The sequence below is a fragment of the Oncorhynchus gorbuscha genome, linkage group LG23 (genome assembly GCF_021184085.1).
Source record: "Oncorhynchus gorbuscha isolate QuinsamMale2020 ecotype Even-year linkage group LG23, OgorEven_v1.0, whole genome shotgun sequence".
In the NCBI taxonomy this organism is placed as follows: Eukaryota; Metazoa; Chordata; class Actinopteri; order Salmoniformes; family Salmonidae; genus Oncorhynchus; species Oncorhynchus gorbuscha.
In genome coordinates, this window is record NC_060195.1 from 64,593,135 (window position 1) to 64,612,207 (window position 19,073).

The following is a 19,073-nucleotide window of genomic DNA, read 5'->3' on the forward strand; positions in this document are numbered from 1 at the left end:
TGTGATGGGGAGAGATAGTTGTCAGGCTACTCAGCTGGGTGTGGTGGGGAAAGATAGTAGTGGTGTCAGGCTACTCAGCTGGGTGTGATGGGGGAGAGATAGTCATGTCAGGCTACTCAGCTGGGTGTGATGGGGAGAGATAGTTGTCAGGCTACTTAGCTGGGTGTGATGGGGAGAGATAGTTGTCAGGCTACTCAGCTGGGTGTGATGGGGGAGAGATAGTTGTCAGGCTACTCAGCTGGGTGTGATGGGGAGAGATAGTTGTCAGGCTACTCAGCTGAGTGTGATGGGGAGAGATAGTTGTCAGGCTACTCAGCTGGGTGTGGTGGGGAGAGATAGTAGTGGTGTCAGGCTACTCAGCTGGGTGTGATGGGGGAGAGAGTGTTCCATTATTACTTCCGACAGTATATCATATACTGTGTAGCTGGGTTTAACATGAGCTTTCATTGGCTACACCAGAGTCAGACTACATGGAATGGTATTGTTATGGAAATCACAGTTTGAAGGTCAAGAAGCAGCCCCTCCTTCCATGTTCTCAGTAAATGTTTTTTAACGTTCACCCGCCCGCTGTTAAAGTGCTTTTATGATTTTAGTGTCAGTAAACTCCAAGCTCTCCAAAAATATTGATGGGTTACTGTGATAGGAAAGGGTCATATTATATGCAAGTAAGGATCAAATCTACTTAGAGGAGGAGCCTAATAACAGTCAAGCTCTAATCACAGCAGGCTTGCTCCAGTCCCATACAGCCATCAGTCCCAAACAGATCAAGTCATTTGTTTGAGTGTCATGTGCAGGACAGACAGTGTGACCGTGTGCTGGATCATTGATTAGGAGATAAATAATGAGAGGTAATGAAGATTAACACGTTTTATCTCTCAGGATCTCTTCATTGATTTTGCGGTGGTAGTTCAGTAATACATTCAGATTTGAGTGTCCTTGCCTGACACCTGAAGACACGTGTTAGCTCCCAGAGCAAATGCCTAGGTCTATAGCTCAGTGGGCTAAAGCAGTCTTGAGCTCCAGGTTCGAAACCTGGTCATTGACACATGTTTTTTCAATGAGAAAGAGCAGTCCTTTATTTACTAGATGCAATTCATTAATAAAAAATAGACTGGCTCTGTGACAGACGTGGAAAACGTCGCTATGTGGAACCTGATCTCTTTCTCCCAAGGAGTGCAGTTTCCATGGCAACGTGGTCTTGCAGGGTTGGTAAGCAGCTGTGTGTGGATGTAGTGGGCTAGTCTCTGGGAAGCAGTAATACCCCATAATGACAAAAGTGAGAATGTGTTTTTAGAAGATTTTGCAAATTTCTTGAAAATGAAATACAGAAGTATCTAATTTACAGAAATATTCACACCCCTGAGTGAATACTTTGTAGAATAACTTTTTGACGTCGATTACATCTTGTATCTGGATTTGGGGTGAGAAAAATTCTGTCTGTAACATAAAATGTGGAATAAGTCAAGGGGTATGAATACTTTCTGAAGACTGTATCTGTTTTACTGTTTAGAAATTAAAGTCCCCCAATTTGAAGGTGTCATAAGTATTTGGTTTTAGTTCAAAATGTTTTATTTGGTCCCATATTCCTGGCACACAATGACTACATCAAGGTTGAGGCTCAGTAAACTTGGGTGCATTTGCAGTTTGTTTTGTCTGTGTTTCAGATTGTTGTGCCCAATAGAAATTAATGGTAAATAACGTATTGTCCTTTTCTGGTCACTTTTACTGTAAATAAGAATAGAATATGTTTCTGAACACTTCTACGTTAATGAGATCATGCCACCAAAACATGCTTACCACTCACCATTACCAATAGCAGGGGAGGTTAGCATTTTTTTTGGGGGGGGGGTGTAATTTTATGCCTATAAACACCACCAAAATAAACTGCAAATGCATTTTTAGCTTCACTGTCCAAGTAAATACATAGGTGTGTGTGTGTGTGTGTGTGTGTGTGTGTGTGTGTGTGTGTGTGTGTGTGTGTGTGTGTGTGTGTGTGTGTGTGTGTGTGTGTGTGTGTGTGTGTGTGTGTGTGTGTGTGTGTGTGTGTGTGTGTGTGTGTGTGTGTGTGTGTGTGTGTGTGGCTCTGGTTCAGACAATATGCTATATTCAGGCTGCTGTCAGTTGCCGTGTGGATTCTGGGTTTTCTGACGAACTCTCTTCTCAGTATTTTCAACCCAAAGAATTCAATAAAAGTACCTATATTCTAAAACAAGGGAGAGATGAACCTGTTTTAAAACATGTAGTGGATATTATTTGCTGCACCTGTTGGTTGAAGCGCTATCCCTCCCCCCTCCACTCCTCCAGGGATCAGTGTTATGCCCACTCAGCCTGCTATATATGTCAGCTGTAGCCAGCAGCAGTAGAGTGTGGTGATGCTGCATCACTGTGGGGGTGTAGGTTCTACAGCGGGTAGTGTTGTTTGTGTGCCTGAGGCTGAGGAAGGTTGTCCTACTCTAGCGTCTGCTAAATGGCATATATTATTATTATTTAGCTAGTCTTGCGGTATCGATTGAAGACCACCCCTGTAGAGCAGAGTAATTCACCACTCCTGTTACAACAAGCCACTAACCATCTGGCTTACAGGGCCTTCAGAAAGTGTTCACACTTCTCGACTTTCTCCACATGTTGTTGTGTTACAGCCTGAGTTTAAAATGGATTACATTTATATGTTGTGTCCCTGGCCTACACACAATACCCCATAATGTCAAAATGGAATTATATTTTTAGAAATATTTGCAACTTAATGAAAAAATGAAAAGCTAAAATGTCTTGAGTCAGTAAGTATTCAACCCCTTTGCTACGGCAAGGCTAAATAAGTTCAGGAGTAAAAATGTGCGTAATAAGTCACATAATAAGTTGCATGTATTCACTCTGTGTGTAATAATAATAATAATAATAAGTGTTAAGTGTAATAAGTGTTTAACATGCTTTTTAAATGACTACTCATCTCTGTACCCCCACACATAACATTTTCTGTAAGGTCCCTCAGTCGTGCAGTGTATTTCCAACACAGATTCAACAACAAAGATCATGGAGGTTTTCCAAAGATGGACAAAGCAGACATTGAATATCCCTTTGAGCATGGTGAAGTTATTAATTACACTTTGGATGGTGTATCAATACACCCAGTCACTAACACAGTTGCCGGAGAGGAAGGAAACCGCTCAGGGATTTCACCATGAGGCCAATGATGACTTTTTAAAACAGTTACAGAGTTTAATGGCTGTGATGGGAGGAAACTGAGGATGGATCAACAGCATTGTACTTACTCCACAATACTAACCTAAATGTCAGATTGAAAAGAAGGAAGCCTGTACAGAATATACATATTCCAAAACATGCATCCTGTTTGCATTAAGGTACTAAAGTAAAACTGCTAAAAATGTGGCAAAGAAATTAACGATATGTCCTGAATACAAAGTGTTATGTTTGGGGAAAATCCAACACAACACTGACTACCACTGTTCATATTTTCAACCATGGTGGTGGCTGCATCATGTTATTGGCAAGGACTAGGGAGTTGTGTAGGATAAAAATAAACTGAATAGAGCTAAGCACAGGCAAAATCCTAGAGGAAAACCGGATTCAGTCTGCGTTCCATCAGACACTTGAGAGAAAAATTCACCTTACAGCAGGACAATAACCTAAAACACAAGGACACTGGATTCACTTACCAAGATGAATCACTACCCTGATTTACCACTCTTTCCAGTAAGGCATGTGTGTGTATGTTCATTTAATTTGCATCAATGAATTCCATTCAAGTCCATAAGAACTCTGAAGGTTTATCCCCCAACAACAACAACACAAAGTAATGAATGTGTGTGTTCCACAGGGCTCATTCCCAGTGCATTTACAGCTGGTTCTGGTCTTGCGGCCCTCCACCTTATTCCAGCGGACGCTCTCCGACATCTTCTTCAAGTTCAACAGGGATGAGTTCAAGATGAAGGTGCCGGTATGTTTTTTTTATATGCATGTGCACGTCTGATGTGAGGACGTTCGTGGACCTTTGTATGCGTCTCATATGTAGGGTCATGTGTGTTGACTCTCCTCCCTGTGTCTCAGGTGGTGATGCTGAGCTCTGTGACTGAGCTCCATGCCTACATCGACCGGACTCAGCTGCCCCAGGAGCTGGGAGGAACCCAGGATTACTGCCATGATACCTGGATCTCACACCGCACCGTGAGTACCCTACTACCATACCCTTCCCACCAGACCCCTGACAGACTACATAGGGCCCAATCCCAACATGATACCTGGGTCTCACACCGCACCGTGAGTACCCTACTACCATACCCTTCTCACCAGACCCCTGACAGACTACATAGGGCCCAATCAAACTTGATATCTGCTCACTGAACTGAACTCATTCTAAACTGTCCCATTAGTCCGCCCCATCTCAATAGTATGTGTGTGTGTTTATAACCAGTGATGACACAATTGGGTTGTGTTTGTCCGATCCTCAGGCTATCGAGGCCTTTGCTCTGATGGTGAAGAACACGGCTCAGACCCTGCAGTCGTTTGGGACGGAGCTGGCCGAGACCGAGCTACCCAACGACGCCCAGGCCACGTCCAACCTGCTGGCCACACACACCGAGAAGAAGGGACAGATGAAGGTAAGGGCACGGAGGGACCAAGTCATTAATATACAGACTATTATCAAAAACTCCATGTTTTAAGTGATCGTGTTGAGGTTGTTTCATTTGAAGTTCAAGGTGCGATTAAACATTCAGTTCCTGATTTGTTCCTGATGTTTGTGTTTCTCAGGGGAAAGATATACTGAAGAACAGACTTTGGCTGTAGCTGAGACTGTATACTCTGTACTGTCCAATGGTAGATCCCTCTAACTGATGTGTCCATGTTCTGTCTCTCTCCCAGGAGGACCTGTGTGTGGCCCTGGGCCAGGGGGGCCGGCTCCTGGAGAGCATCAACGAGCCCCTGCAGAGAGAACCCGACTATACAATGAACCAGGACGAGCTGGAGAACCTGGCCACCGTGCAGAGGTCAGAGGGGACAGGGGTCAAGGGTCAGGCTTAGAGTTACTCTCATACCTCAGAAGTGGTCTAAAGTTGTTGTTAGAGCCGATTTGGACATATTTGTATAAAAGACTGAACATACCGAGCTAAATGTACATTTGTGTAAATATATTAAATATTAATGTACATGATGAAATATTAGGTTCATACCTTTATGATTTATATTTACCTGATTGAGATATATTTATTTGTTGTTAGTGTAACTCAGTTTTTGGCCCCCCCTCTTGCCCATTCATTGTACTATGGTAAGTGTGTTAGGATAAAGGCAAGAAGTTGGGCCTTCGGAGGAGGGAGTCCTTGCTAGATGCGGGAGCGGTATAGTTTTTTGACCATACAGACATACAGACAGGTCATATTATGTATTTTCCATATCAAGTAATCTATGCTTTAAGTTGATTGGAGAATCATTTCTTTGTTAGATATAAGAAGAATAAACATTTTTGTTGCACCATATCCCTGGATCTCATTGAATGTTTGGCCGTTTGGAAACCTTGAGTGTGGACTGTATGCGTACCAAACAACCCCGCTTCAGGCTTGGGCAGTGGCTGTGGTAAAGCGAAAAGGAAGCCACTACAGTTGTGTTGTTTAGATCATACTAAATCTGTATGTATGCCTCAATCCTAAATGAATAGGAAAGTTTGGCGGCATATACATTTTAGGGTGAACTGTCCCTTTAATGCTAATGAAAATAGGTTGAGAAAGGGACAGGGTACAGTAGGAACAACAGAGATAGGAAAGAAGACAGAGAGATCCTGAGGTCCAACTGGTTATGAAACAGTCAACATTCATGTTCTCTAGTAACAATGGTGGTGTGTGTCTTGCTAGAAGTTACCTAGAACTCTACTCTCTCATCTCCCACCATGACCCTGAATCTTCTAGGCTGTGTTCTGCCGCGCTGCAGTGAAATCTGCCCCCGTGCCATTCTGGTGTATTTTGGGAGTACGGGGATAGGATGCATAGTGGCAGCACTCACAGCTGCTGAGCAGAATTGGGAGAACAAAGGAAAGAAAACTGCAGTGTTTCATAAACCAAAACATGATGTTGGTTATACTGTAAAGTGCTCTGCTCTTGGAGGAGTAGGTTATGTAAGGGATTTGATTAAACACAGGACTTGGCTTCGTTTCAATGAATAGGTGCTTCTGGTTTCACTTAGTGTTACTTTGAGATCCAAGCTGAAATACCATTGTTATGGACTCAGGTTCTCCTCTCCATCCCTTCATTCCCCTTTCATTTCTCCCTCCCTCCCTCCCTCCCTCCCTCCCTCCCTCCCTCCCTCCCTCCCTCCTCCCTTCATTCCCCCATCCCTCCCTCCCTCCCTCCTCCCTCCCTCCCTCCCTCCCTCTCTCCCTTCATTCGTCTACCGTTCTTCCTCCATCCGTGTGTAGACTGCTGGGCCAGCTGGATGAGACCGAGACGGCGTTTGATGATTTCTGGGAGAGACACCAGACCAAGCTGGAACAGTGTCTGCAGCTCCGCCATTTTGAATACTACTTCCGTGAGGTGAGAGGAACAGGGACACAAGAGCATCATGGGAGATGTAATCCCAGTCACTGTTTGTAGAGTGTGCGTGTGTCTCTGTCTGTCTGTCTGTCTGTCTGTCTGTCTGTCTGTCTGTCTGTCTGTCTGTCTGTCTGTCTGTCTGTCTGTCTGTCTGTCTGTCTGTCTGTCTGTCTGTCTGTCTGTCTGTCTGTCTGTCTGTCTGTCTGTCTGTCTGTCTGTCTGTCTGTCTGTCTGTCTGTCTGTCTGTCTGTCTGTCTGTCTGTCTGTCTGTCTGTCTGTCTGTCTGTCTGTCTGTCTGTCTGTGTCTGTCTGTCTGTCTGTCTGTCTGTCTGTCTGTCTGTCTGTCTGTCTGTCTGTCTGTCTGTCTGTCTGTCTGTCTGTCTGTCTGTCTGTCTGTCTGTCTGTCTGTCTGTCTGTCTGTCTGTCTGTCTGTCTGTCTGTCTGTCTGTCTGTCTGTCTGTGTGTGTGTGTGTGTGTGTGTGTCTGTGTGTCTGTGTGTCTGTCTGTGTGTTCTGACTCTGTCTGTCTGTCTGTCTGTCTGTCTGTCTGTCTGTCTGTCTGTCTGTCTGTCTGTCTGTCTGTCTGTCTGTCTGTCTGTCTGTCTGTCTGTCTGTCTGTCTGTGTCTGTCTGTCTGTCTGTCTGTCTGTGTGTGTGTCTGTGTCTGTCTGTCTGTCTGTCTGTCTGTGTCTGTCTGTCTGTCTGTCTGTCTGTCTGTGTGTGTGTAGTATGTGTTCTGACTCTACCTGTCCCTCACTATGGGTGTTCAGGTGCGTGCCCAGCTGGATGTGGTGTCAGAGCGGGTAGAGGCGTTCTCGGAGGTTGGCATCAGTCCCGCCCATGCAGAACACATCCTACGAGAACTCAACAGCCAGGAGGAGAAAGCCTGTGTAAGACACAAACACACACACTTCATCCCAATAGCACACATCATCCTCCCCATAGCTCATCAACTTGTCTAACAGATCCAAAACACGATGAGTGAAATGAATGTAGAAACTTGAATGATGAGATTCCACCAGCTGACATGGGTCGTATCCTGTTTCCACTCTAGTTGTACCCCAGTACATTATAGACCCCATTCATCTCAATGACAGTATTGACTTTACAGATGAGACTCATACCTCTATTGGTTGGTTCACACATACATTACTGTTGTGTCCCTGATGTGACTAGAAAACATGGTGTGTGTGTGTGTGTGTGTGTGTGTGTGTGTGTGTGTGTGTGTGTGTGTGTGTGTGTGTGTGTGTGTGTGTGTGTGTGTGTGTGTGTGTGTGTGTGTGTGTGTGTGTGTGTGTGTGTGTGTGTGTGTGTGTGTGTGTGGAAAGAGAGCTTGTCGCCCTCGATGGCCCAGACCATTGCAGAGCAGCAGGAGGGAGGTAGGGGGAGGAGAGGGTTGTGGGGGAGGTTCTGCAGCTGGGTTTGGTGGTGGTAGAGTGGATGGTGTTACTGCTGGTTCTGCACCACAGAAACAGCCTACTCCCTCGTTCTACATTCTCATCACATATATGGACATGAACTGAAACCACAATGCCTGCAATAAGGCCGAGAACATCCACAGTGAAATCTTTACAGACTGTATACGTTGTGTAAAATGAAGAGTTGGCTGTTATGCATCGGTCCTTATTTCAGAGGCAACTAGGAAGAAACATGGATTTTTAATGGCTTTCCATTATGATTGCTTTGTTCATATTTATTTTGTTTTATTGTATAGTAGTCGTGTGTGTTCTCACCTGCCTGTTTCTCTCTCTCTCCAGGATGTGTTGGACTGGGCTCTGTCCCTGGCCGCTGAGGGGGATGGGCTGATTGAGAGTGCTCACTATGCTGAGGACTCCATACTGCCTAAGTGCAGTGAGCTGAGGGCCGTGTGTGATGAGGTCACCTCCTTCCTCAAGACCAAGAAGGTCCTCCTCCTGAGGGCCATGGAGCTGCACCACTGTCTGGAGAAGGTGAGGGCTGGAGGGGAGAAGTAGGGTCATGGAAACACTGGCAAACCCTGGTTTAGATGGGGATCAGTAACCGGGTGATTGGTCAATGTAGCCCTCTAGTAGGTGAGAGCTGATGGAATCTTTCTGATGTATGACAAGTGTCAAGGTATAAGAGTTAGGGTTCATTCAAGGATTCATTCTCCCTCTGACCTGTGGTATAATGAACCCCTCTCCCTCCCTCCCTCCCTCCCTCCCTCCCTCCCTCCCCCTTCCCTCCCCCTCCCCCTCTCCCTCCCTCCCTCCCTCCCTCCCTCCCTCCCTCCCTCCCTCCCTCCCCCCTCCCTCCCCCTCCCTCCCTCCCTCCCTCCCTCCCTCCCTCCCTCCCTCCCTCCCTCCCTCCCTCCCTCCCTCCCTCCCTCCCTCCCTCCCTCCCTCCCTCCCTCCCTCCCTCCCTCCCTCCCTCCCTCCCTAGGCATCGAGGTGGTGTGAGGAAGGGATCTACCTCCTTGCCTCCCAGCCGGTAGATAGATGTCAGTCTCAGGACGGGGCGGAGGCCGCGCTACAGGAGCTGGAGAAGTACCTGGACACGGCCGCCCAACACCAGATCACCGACCTCAACGCCATCTGGAGGGACTATGACTCCATCCTCAACCCAGAGCTCAGGGTAGATGGCGCCCCATGAAGGCACCAGATATACATTACATGAGAAAACATTGTATTTGGTGGGCCAGTTGTTTTGAACACGAAACCTGACCAGGAGGTCGAGATATTTTTCCAGGTTTTTCCCTCCCCTCTCCACGTGGTCAGGAAAAACTCCTGGCCCCAAGTATAATCAAACGATTGAATAGAGACGAGGAGAGGAAGATGTTTTTGACTATTGAGCTACACCCTCAAAATGTCAATATCTAACCCTCCCTCCCCTCTGTGTGTGTTAACAGGAGCAGGTAGAGAAGGTGTTTCAAAAGCAGGTGTCCATGCAGGAGATGTTTGAGAAGAGGAGGGTCAGTCTGAAGAAGCTGGCAGCCAAACAGACACGGCCCGTCCAACCAGTGGCTCCCAGGCCTGAAGCCATCATCAAGTTCCCCATGTCCCCTCCTGGTGAATACCACACTCTGCGCCACATGTCACACTGGTCGTCACCATCTGACTCTACCTTTCCCTCCCTGTCTCTCTGGTTCTGACTCTACCTTTCCCTCCCTGTCTCTCTGGTTCTGACTCTACCCTTCCCTCCCTGTCTCTCTGACTCTACCCTTCCCTCCCTGTCTCTCTGACTCTACCCTTCCCTCCCTGTCTCTCTGACTCTACCCTTCCCTCCCTGTCTCTCTGGTTCTGACTCTACCCTTCCCTCCCTGTCTCTCTGACTCTACCCTTCCCTCCCTGTCTCTCTGACTCTACCCTTCCCTCCCTGTCTCTCTGACTCTACCCTTCCCTCCCCTGTCTCTCTGGTTCTGACTCTACCCTGTCTCTCTGGTTCTGACTCTACCCTTCCCTCCCCTGTCTCTCTGACTCTACCCTTCCCTCCCCTGTCTCTCTGACTCTACCCTTCCCTCCCCTGTCTCTCTGGTTCTGACTCTACCCAACTCTCCCCTGTCTTTCTGGTTCTGACTCTACCCTTCCCTCCCCTGTCTCTCTGGTTCTGACTCTACCCTTCCCTCCCTGTCTCTCTGACTCTACCCTTCCCTCCCTGTCTCTCTGACTCTACCCTTCCCTCCCTGTCTCTCTGACTCTACCCTTCCCTCCCTGTCTCTCTGACTCTACCCTTCCCTCCCTGTCTCTCTGGTTCTGACTCTACCCTTCCCTCCCCTGTCTCTCTGGTTCTGACTCTACCCTCCCCTGTCTCTCTGGTTCTGACCCTTCCCTCCCTGTCTCTCTGGTTCTGACTCTACCCTTCCCTCCGCTGTCTCTCTGGTTCTGACTCTACCCTTCCCTCCCTGTCTCTCTGGTTCTGACTCTACCCTTCCCTCCCCTGTCACTCTGACTCTACTCTTCCCTCCCCTGTGTCTCTGGTTCTGACTCTACCCTTCCCTCCCTGTCTCTCTGACTCTACCCTTCCCTCCCTGTCTCTCTGACTCTACCCTTCCCTCCCTGTCTCTCTGACTCTACCCTTCCCTCCCTGTCTCTCTGACTCTACCCTTCCCTCCCTGTCTCTCTGACTCTACCCTTCCCTCCCTGTCTCTCTGGTTCTGACTCTACCCTTCCCTCCCCTGTCTCTCTGGTTCTGACTCTACCCTTCCCTCCCTGTCTCTCTGGTTCTGACTCTACCCTTCCCTCCCTGTCTCTCTGGTTCTGACTCTACCCTTCCCTCCCTGTCTCTCTGGTTCTGACTCTACCCTTCCCTCCCTGTCTCTCTGACTCTACCCTTCCCTCCCTGTCTCTCTGACTCTACCCTTCCCTCCCTGTCTCTCTGGTTCTGACTCTACCCTTCCCTCCCCTGTCTCTCTGGTTCTGACCCTTCCCTCCCCTGTCTCTCTGGTTCTGACCCTTCCCTCCCCTGTCTCTCTGACTCTACCTTTCCCTCCCCTGTCTCTCTGACTCTACCTTTCCCTCCCCTGTCTCTCTGACTCTACCCTTCCCTCCCCTGTCTCTCCCTGTCTCTCTGGTTCTGACTCTACCCTTCCCTCCCCTGTCTCTCTGACTCTCCCTGTCCCTTCCCTCCCCTGTCTCTCTGGTTCTGACTCTACCCTTCCCTCCCTGGTTCTGACTCTACCTTCCCTCCCCTGTGTCTCTGGTTCTGACTCTACCCTTCCCTCCCCTGTGTCTCTGGTTCTGACTCTACCCTTCCCTCCCCTGTCTCTCTGGTTCTGACTCTACCCTTCCCTCCCCTGTCTCTCTGGTTCTGACTCTACCCTTCCCTCCCCTGTCTCTCTGGTTCTGACTCTACCCTTCCCTCCCCTGTCTCTCTGGTTCTGTCTCTCTGGTTCTGACTCTACCCTTCCCTCCCCTGTCTCTCTGACTCTACCCTTCCCTCCCCTGTCTCTCTGACTCTACCCTTCCCTCCCCTGTCTCTCTGGTTCTGACTCTACCCTTCCCTCCCCTGTCTCTCTGGTTCTGACTCTACCCTTCCCTCCCCTGTCTCTCTGGTTCTGACTCTACCCTTCCCTCCCCTGTCTCTCTGGTTCTGACTCTACCCTTCCCTCCCCTGTCTCTCTGGTTCTGACTCTACCCTTCCCTCCCCTGTCTCTCTGGTTCTGGCTCTACCCTTCCCTCCCCTGTCTCTCTGGTTCTGACTCTACCTTTCCCTCCTGTGTCTCTGGTTCTGGCTCTACCCTTCCCTCCCCTGTCTCTCTGGTTCTGGCTCTACCCTTCCCTCCCCTGTCTCTCTGGTTCTGACTCTACCCTACCCTGTCTCTCTGGTTCTGACTCTACCCTTCCCTCCCCTGTCTCTCTGGTTCTGACTCTACCCTTCCCTCCCCTGTCTCTCTGGTTCTGGCTCTACCCTTCCCTCCCCTGTTTCTCTGGTTCTGGCTCTACCCTTCCCTCCCCTGTCTCTCTGGTTCTGACTCTACCCTTCCCTCCCCTGTCTCTCTGACTCTACCCTTCCCTCCCCTGTCTCTCTGGTTCTGACTCTACCCTTCCCTCCCCTGTCTCTCTGGTTCTGACTCTACCCTTCCCTCCCCTGTCTCTCTGGTTCTGACTCTACCCTACCCTCCCCTGTCTCTCTGGTTCTGACTCTACCCTTCCCTCCCCTGTCTCTCTGGTTCTGACTCTACCCTACCCTCCCCTGTCTCTCTGGTTCTGACTCTACCCTACCCTCCCCTGTCTCTCTGGTTCTGGCTCTACCCTTCCCTCCCCTGTCTCTCTGGTTCTGACTCTACCTTTCCCTCCTGTGTCTCTGGTTCTGGCTCTACCCTTCCCTCCCCTGTCTCTCTGGTTCTGGCTCTACCCTTCCCTCCCCTGTCTCTGGTTCTGACTCTACCCTACCCTGTCTCTCTGGTTCTGACTCTACCCTACCCTGTCTCTCTGGTTCTGACTCTACCCTTCCCTCCCCTGTCTCTCTGGTTCTGGCTCTACCCTTCCCTCCCCTGTTTCTCTGGTTCTGGCTCTACCCTTCCCTCCCCTGTCTCTCTGGTTCTGGCTCTACCTTTCCCTCCCCTGTCTCTCTGGTTCTGGCTCTACCTTTCCCTCCCCTGTCTCTCTGGTTCTGACTCTACCTTTCCCTCCCCTGTCTCTCTGGTTCTGGCTCTACCCTTCCCTCCCCTGTCTCTCTGGTTCTGACTCTACCCTACCCTGTCTCTCTGGTTCTGACTCTACCTTTCCCTCCTGTGTCTCTGGTTCTGGCTCTACCCTTCCCTCCCCTGTCTCTCTGGTTCTGGCTCTACCCTTCCCTCCCCTGTCTCTCTGGTTCTGGCTCTACCCTTCCCTCCCCTGTCTCTCTGGTTCTGGCTCTACCCTTCCCTCCCCTGTCTCTCTGGTTCTGACTCTACCCTACCCTCCCCTGTCTCTCTGGTTCTGACTCTACTCCTGACCCTGTCTCTCTGGTTCTGACTCTACCCTTCCCTGGTTCCCCTGTCTCTCTGGTTCTGGCTCTACCCTTCCCTCCCCTGTTTCTCTGGTTCTGGCTCTACTCCTTCCCTCCCCTGGTTCTGTCTCTCTGGTTCTGGCTCTACCCTTCCCTCCCCTGTCTCTCTGGTTCTGGCTCTACCCTTCCCTCCCTGTCTCTCTGGTTCTGACTCTACCCTTCCCTCCCCTGTCTCTCTGGTTCTGGCTCTACCCTTCCCTCCCCTGTCTCTCTGGTTCTGACTCTACCCTTCCCTCCCCTGTCTCTCTGGTTCTGACTCTACCCTGCCCTCCCTTGTCTCTCTGGTTCTGGCTCTACCCTTCCCTCCCCTGTCTCTCTGGTTCTGGCTCTACCCTTCCCTCCCCTGTCTCTCTGGTTCTGGCTCTACCCTTCCCTCCCCTGTCTCTCTGGTTCTGACTCTAACCTTCCCTCCCCTGTCTCTCTGACTCTACCCTTCCCTCCCCTGTCTCTCTGGTTCTGACTCTACCCTTCCCTCCCTGTCTCTCTGACTCTACCCTTCCCTCCCTGTCTCTCTGACTCTACCCTTCCCTCCCCTGTCTCTCTGGTTCTGACTCTACCCTACCCTCCCTGTCTCTCTGGTTCTGACTCTACCCTACCCTCCCTGTCTCTCTGGTTCTGACTCTACCCTTCCCTCCCCTGTCTCTCTGGTTCTGACTCTACCATTCCCTCCCCTGTCTCTCTGGTTCTGATGGAAAAGGCTATATGGACACTCCTAATAATTTATTTCAGAATAGGTTCAAATTGGGTTAGGGTAGGGGTAAGGGTTTGGTTGAGGTAAGGGTCAGTTTTACATTTTGATGAGTTGTTTTGCAGGTCAGCAGCAGCCTCTCCTGTTTCTGATCCATTCATTGCCATCTAGTGGCATGTAAGAACTGCGCCTTAAACAATATCTCATTCCCCGACTATATCATTGATTGATTGAAATTACATTTTTGTTGGTTGTTTGAAGTTCAGATGAGTATTTCTTATTCCGTCTTTCTGTTTCTTGTAGCTCACAGGAGTCAAGATACGAGGAATGCAGAGGACAACATTTTGAACGTAGAACACTGCAGAATAGTGGAGGTCCAGGTGCAGAATGGCGGCAGCAGACACGGCTCTCTGTCTGAGGAGGAGGAGAACCTGGCTGTGCTCCGACGGTAGGGTCAGGGGTCAAAGGTCAATGATGTCATACTATAGCCTGAAATGCCTTAAAATAAATCAATGAAAGGCCTCCCGAGTGGCGCAGCGGTCTAAGGCACTGCGTCGCAGTGCTTGAAGCGTCACTACAGGCCCAGGATCGATCCCAGGCTGTGTCACAACCGGCCATGACTGGGAGTCCCCATAGGGCGGCGCACAATTGGACCATTGTCGTTAGGGGGGGTTTGGCCGGGGGGGCTTTACTTGGATCATCGACCTAAAGCGGCTCGTGGTGGGCCGGGCGCCTGCAGGCTGACTTCGGTCATCAGTTGTACAGTGTTTCCTCCAACACATTGGTGCAGCTGGCTTCCGGGTTAAGAGGGCAGGTGTTACGAAGCGCACTTTGGCGGGTCATGTTTCGGGAGACGCATGACTCGACCTTCGCCTCTCCTGAGCCCGTTGGGGAGTTACAGCGATGAGACCAGATCGAAATTGGGGAGAAAAGGGGGTAAAAAATATGTTTAAAAAATAACAATATCAATTAATCCTCTTGTGAAACACAATTGAAAAGAGATGGTTAGAAAGATAGCTAGATATTTCATACTCGGTATAGTTTATCAAAATAATATTTAGAGGTTGACCGATTAATCGGAATGGATTAATTAGGGCCGATTTCAAGTTTTAATAACAATCTGTAATCGGCATTTTTGGACACCGATTATGGCCGATTACTTTGCACTCGACGAGGAGACTATAGCAGGCTGACTACCTGTTAGGCAGCAGCAGGCTCGTAAGCATTCATTCAAACAGCACTTTCCTGCATTTGCCAGCAGCTCTTCACTGTGCTTCAAGCATTGCGCTGTTTATGACTTCAAGCCTATCAACTCCCGAGATTAGGCTGGCAATACTATAGTGCCTATTAGAACATTCAATAGTCAAAGGTATATGAAATACAAATGTATAGAGAGAAATAGTCCTATAATTCCTATAATAACTACAACCTAAAAATTCTTAACTGGGAATATTGAAGACTCATGTTAAAAGGAACCACCAGCTTTCATATATGCTCATGTTCTGAGCAAGGAACTTAAACGTTAGCTTTTTACATGGCACATATTGCACTTTTACTTTCTTCTCCAAAACTTTGTTTTTGCATAATTTAAACCAAATTGAACATGTTTCATTATTTATTTGAGACTAAATAGATTTTATTTATGTATTATATTAAGTTAAAAGTGTTCATTCAGTATTGCTGTAATTGTCATTATTACAAATATATATATAAAAATCGGGCAATTAATCGGTATCGGCTTTTTTTTGGTCCTTTGAAAAATCATAATTGGTCGACCTCTAATAATAATACAATATGTTGATGTTAAATAGAATGTTGTTGTTTTGTTCCTACAGACATGTAATGAACGAGCTGTTGGAGACTGAGAGGGCGTATGTAGAGGAGCTACTCTGTGTACTGCAGGTGTGTGTACTGCACTTCTGACCACTAGAGGTCGCCACTACATCACTTACTGTCCTAATTGTAGTTATATATATATTTATGTGTTTTTGTTGAAAGTTGTCTTATCATTGATGTGCATTTTCAGATTGTCCTGTGTTAACATTTTAGTATGTGTTGTTTTTCCAGGGTTATGCTGCAGAGATGGACAACCCAGCCATGGCTCACCTCCTCCCCAGTGCGCTGCTCAACAGGAAGGATGTCCTGTTTGGCAACATGCCAGAGATCTACCAGTTCCACAAGAGGTGACTTTTACTCCACTACAGCACCCATGTTACATAATGTTTACTGAGCAATGTCCTGTCATTGTAAACAGCTGTTACAGAAGAGGCACATTCATTCAACCATATTGATTTATAGAGACTAGAGGTCGACCGATTAATCGGAATGGCCGATTAATTAGGGCCGATTTCAAGTTTTCATAACAATCGGAAATCGGTATTTAAAATAAAAATACGTAATTTTTATTTTTGTATACCTTTATTTAACTAGGCAAGTCAGTTAAGAACACATTCTTATTTTCAATGACGGCCTAGGAACAGTGGGTTAACTGCCTCGTTCAGGGGCAGAACGACAGATTTTCACCTTGTCAGCTCGGGGGATCCAATCATGCAACCTTACAGTTAACTAGTCCAACGCAGTAACAACCTGCCTCTCTCTCGTTGCACTCCACAAGGAGACTTGCCTGTTACGCGAATGCAGTAAGCCAAGGTAAGTTGCTAGCTAGCATTACATTTATCTCATAAAAAACTATAGATCATAATCACTAGTTAACTACACAAGGTTGATGATATTACTAGATATTATCTAGTGTGTCCTGCGTTGCATATAATCTGACTGAGCATACAAGTATCTAAGTTTCTGACTGAGCGGTGGTAGGCAGAAGCAGGCGCGTAAACATTCATTCAAACAGCACTTTCATGCATTTTGCCAGCAGCTCTTCGTTGTGCGTCAAGCATTGCACTGTTTATGACTTCAAGCCTATCAACTCCCGAGATGAGGCTGGTGTAACCGAAGTGAAATGGCTAGCTAGTTAGCGCACCCTAATAGCGTTTCAAACGTTGCTTCAAGGGTGGCTGTTGTCGTTGTGTTGCTGGTTCGAGCCCAGGGAGGAGCGAGGAGAGGGACAGAAGCTATACTGTTACACTGGCAATACTAAGAACATCTAATAGTCAAAGGTTAATGAAATACAAATGGTATAGAGGGAAATAGTCCTATAATTCCTATAATAACTACAAAAACTTCTTACCTGGGAATATTGAAGACTCATGTTAAAAGGAACCACCAGCTTTCACATGTTCTCATGTTCTGAGCAATGAACTGAAACGTTAGCTTTCTTACATGGCACATATTGCTCTTTTACTTTCTTCTCCAACACTTTGTTTTTGCATAATTTAAACCAAATTGAACATGTTTCATTATTTACTTGAGGCTAAATTTATTTTATTGATGTATTATATTAAGTTAAAATAAGTGTTCATTCAGTATTGTTGTAATTGTCATTATTACAAATAAAAAATGTAAATATCGGCCAATTAATCGGCATCGGCTTTTTTGGTCCTCCAATAATCGGTATCGGCGTTGAAAAATCATAATCCGTCAACCTTTAATAGGGACCAATTTCAAGGATATTTCATTTGGTTAACATTACCTCCCCCACTGCTTCCCAACCTCGGTAGTACTAACCTGTATCCCTCTGTCTGTCTGTGTCTCCTCAGGACATTCCTCAGGGAGCTGGAGACCTACACAGACGTCCCTGAGCTGGTGGGACGCTGTTTCCTGGAGAGAATGGGCGACCTGCAGATCTATGAGAAGTACTGTCAGAACAAACCTCGATCCGAGAGCTTGTGGAGACAGTGCTCCGACTGCGCCTTCTTCCAGGTAACCTTTCACCTTTCTTTCAGGGCCCTCAGTGTATCTTGGATAGGATCCTCAAGCTCAGTACAGTATACTGTAAGCTTGTATAAAAAAAACACACAAAAACATGTATTGATGTGTGATTGTTTGTTTTTACAAAGGAGTGCCAGAGAAAGTTGGAACACAAACTGGGGTTGGACTCGTACCTCCTCAAGCCAGTCCAGAGGATAACCAAATACCAGCTGATACTGAAGGAGTTACTGAAGTACAGTAAGGGCTGTGAGGGTTCAGAGGACCTGCAGGAGGCGCTGTCCTCCATTCTGGGGATCCTGAAGGCCGTCAACGACTCCATGCACCTCATCGCCATCACAGGATATGAGGTCAGCTAACCACGACACCCCTATTCTCCTTGTGCTTTAGGGTGGAGTGGAAAAATGTACCCAACCGTGTAACATCTTCTGTACCACAGACAGCGCTCAGTTATCTTTCCTACTTGTGATTGAATGGTTGTGTTAATTTATTGATCCCCAGGGGAGCCTGACGGAGTTGGGCAGGCTGCTGATGCAGGGGTCGTTCAGCGTGTGGACGGAACACAAGAAAGGTCACGCTAAGGTCAAGGACCTGGCCCGCTTCAAGCCCATGCAGAGACACCTGTTCCTGCATGAAAAAGCCCTGCTCTTCTGTAAGAGACGGGAGGAGAATGGGGAGGGTTACGAGAAAGCCCCGTCCTACAGCTTTAAACACTCCCTCAACGTGAGTCTGTTTATGTCTGGCGGACTGGCTCACTGTCTGGGGGAGGGTTACGACAAAGCCCCCTCGTACAGCTTCAAATACTTCCTCAATGTCCTGACTGACTTTCTGCCAGTCTGTCTGGCTGGCTGGCTGGCTGGCTCTCCTTTGATTTTTACTTGGATCTATAGTATGTTATGAGTTCAACAATGATATAAAAGTGTAATATTCTTCGGTTCTCTCGAACAGATGAGTGCGGTGGGCATCACAGAGAGCGCCAAGGGTGACAACAAGAAGTTTGAGATCTGGTGTAATTCCAGAGAGGAGGTGTTTATCGTCCAGGCTGCGACACCTGAGATCAAAACATCTTGGTTGAACGAGATCAGGAAGGTTCTGACTGGCCAGCTGAATGCTTGCAGGGGTAAGATAGGGGATCTGCGGCATTACAGACACACGCACACACATTCCAGAGTTGATACACATCTGGATGCTAAATTCTCTGTTGTTGTGTCTGTGTTCTGTTAGTAACTGTGATGATTTGTTCCAGAATCTAGTCAAAAGAAGGCGTCAGACACAATGTCTCCCAGTCCAACCAGCAACAGCCCACCTATCTGTCTCAGGTCAGATTTTACAGAGAGAACCATGGCTAGAGCCAGTTACAGAGAAGGAATCAACATGGTTGGTTCTTCTCTTTTTCACCTGTTTGTTTCTCCCTCTTAGTCCATTTAGGAACTGTCAGAAGAGCGTGAAGAAGGGAGAAGAGAAGAAGACAGATGCTGTCAACTCTGACCCCAACTCCCCCTCCTCCCCAAAACACCAAGGTGAGTTGCCCTATTTTGTTGAGTAAAGAAAATGTTTTTTAGTTCTATCAAATGCTCTT

The 19,073-nt window shown here is 47.7% G+C and overlaps 1 protein-coding gene across 11 annotated transcripts in view; it reads left to right on the forward strand.

Moving 5' to 3' along the window:
• The window catches only part of mcf2la (mcf.2 cell line derived transforming sequence-like a), a 75,856-nt gene that overhangs the window by 50,371 nt on the left and 6,412 nt on the right, over positions 1–19,073 (forward strand). For 10 of the 11 annotated variants that reach the window (XM_046323523.1, XM_046323516.1, XM_046323520.1 and 7 more), the window contains 18 exons: positions 3,836–3,955; positions 4,066–4,182; positions 4,467–4,616; positions 4,879–5,003; positions 6,422–6,536; positions 7,305–7,424; positions 8,292–8,483; positions 8,935–9,126; positions 9,401–9,560; positions 13,973–14,117; positions 15,505–15,571; positions 15,737–15,852; positions 17,326–17,488; positions 17,626–17,844; positions 17,996–18,217; positions 18,443–18,614; positions 18,741–18,813; positions 18,914–19,014. In XM_046323523.1, coding sequence (XP_046179479.1) covers positions 3,836–3,955; positions 4,066–4,182; positions 4,467–4,616; positions 4,879–5,003; positions 6,422–6,536; positions 7,305–7,424; positions 8,292–8,483; positions 8,935–9,126; positions 9,401–9,560; positions 13,973–14,117; positions 15,505–15,571; positions 15,737–15,852; positions 17,326–17,488; positions 17,626–17,844; positions 17,996–18,217; positions 18,443–18,614; positions 18,741–18,813; positions 18,914–19,014 — 2,569 coding nt within the window. The remainder of the gene's footprint in view (positions 1–3,835; positions 3,956–4,065; positions 4,183–4,466; positions 4,617–4,878; positions 5,004–6,421; positions 6,537–7,304; positions 7,425–8,291; positions 8,484–8,934; positions 9,127–9,400; positions 9,561–13,972; positions 14,118–15,504; positions 15,572–15,736; positions 15,853–17,325; positions 17,489–17,625; positions 17,845–17,995; positions 18,218–18,442; positions 18,615–18,740; positions 18,814–18,913; positions 19,015–19,073) is intronic. The other variant, XM_046323519.1, reaches the window with a different exon arrangement.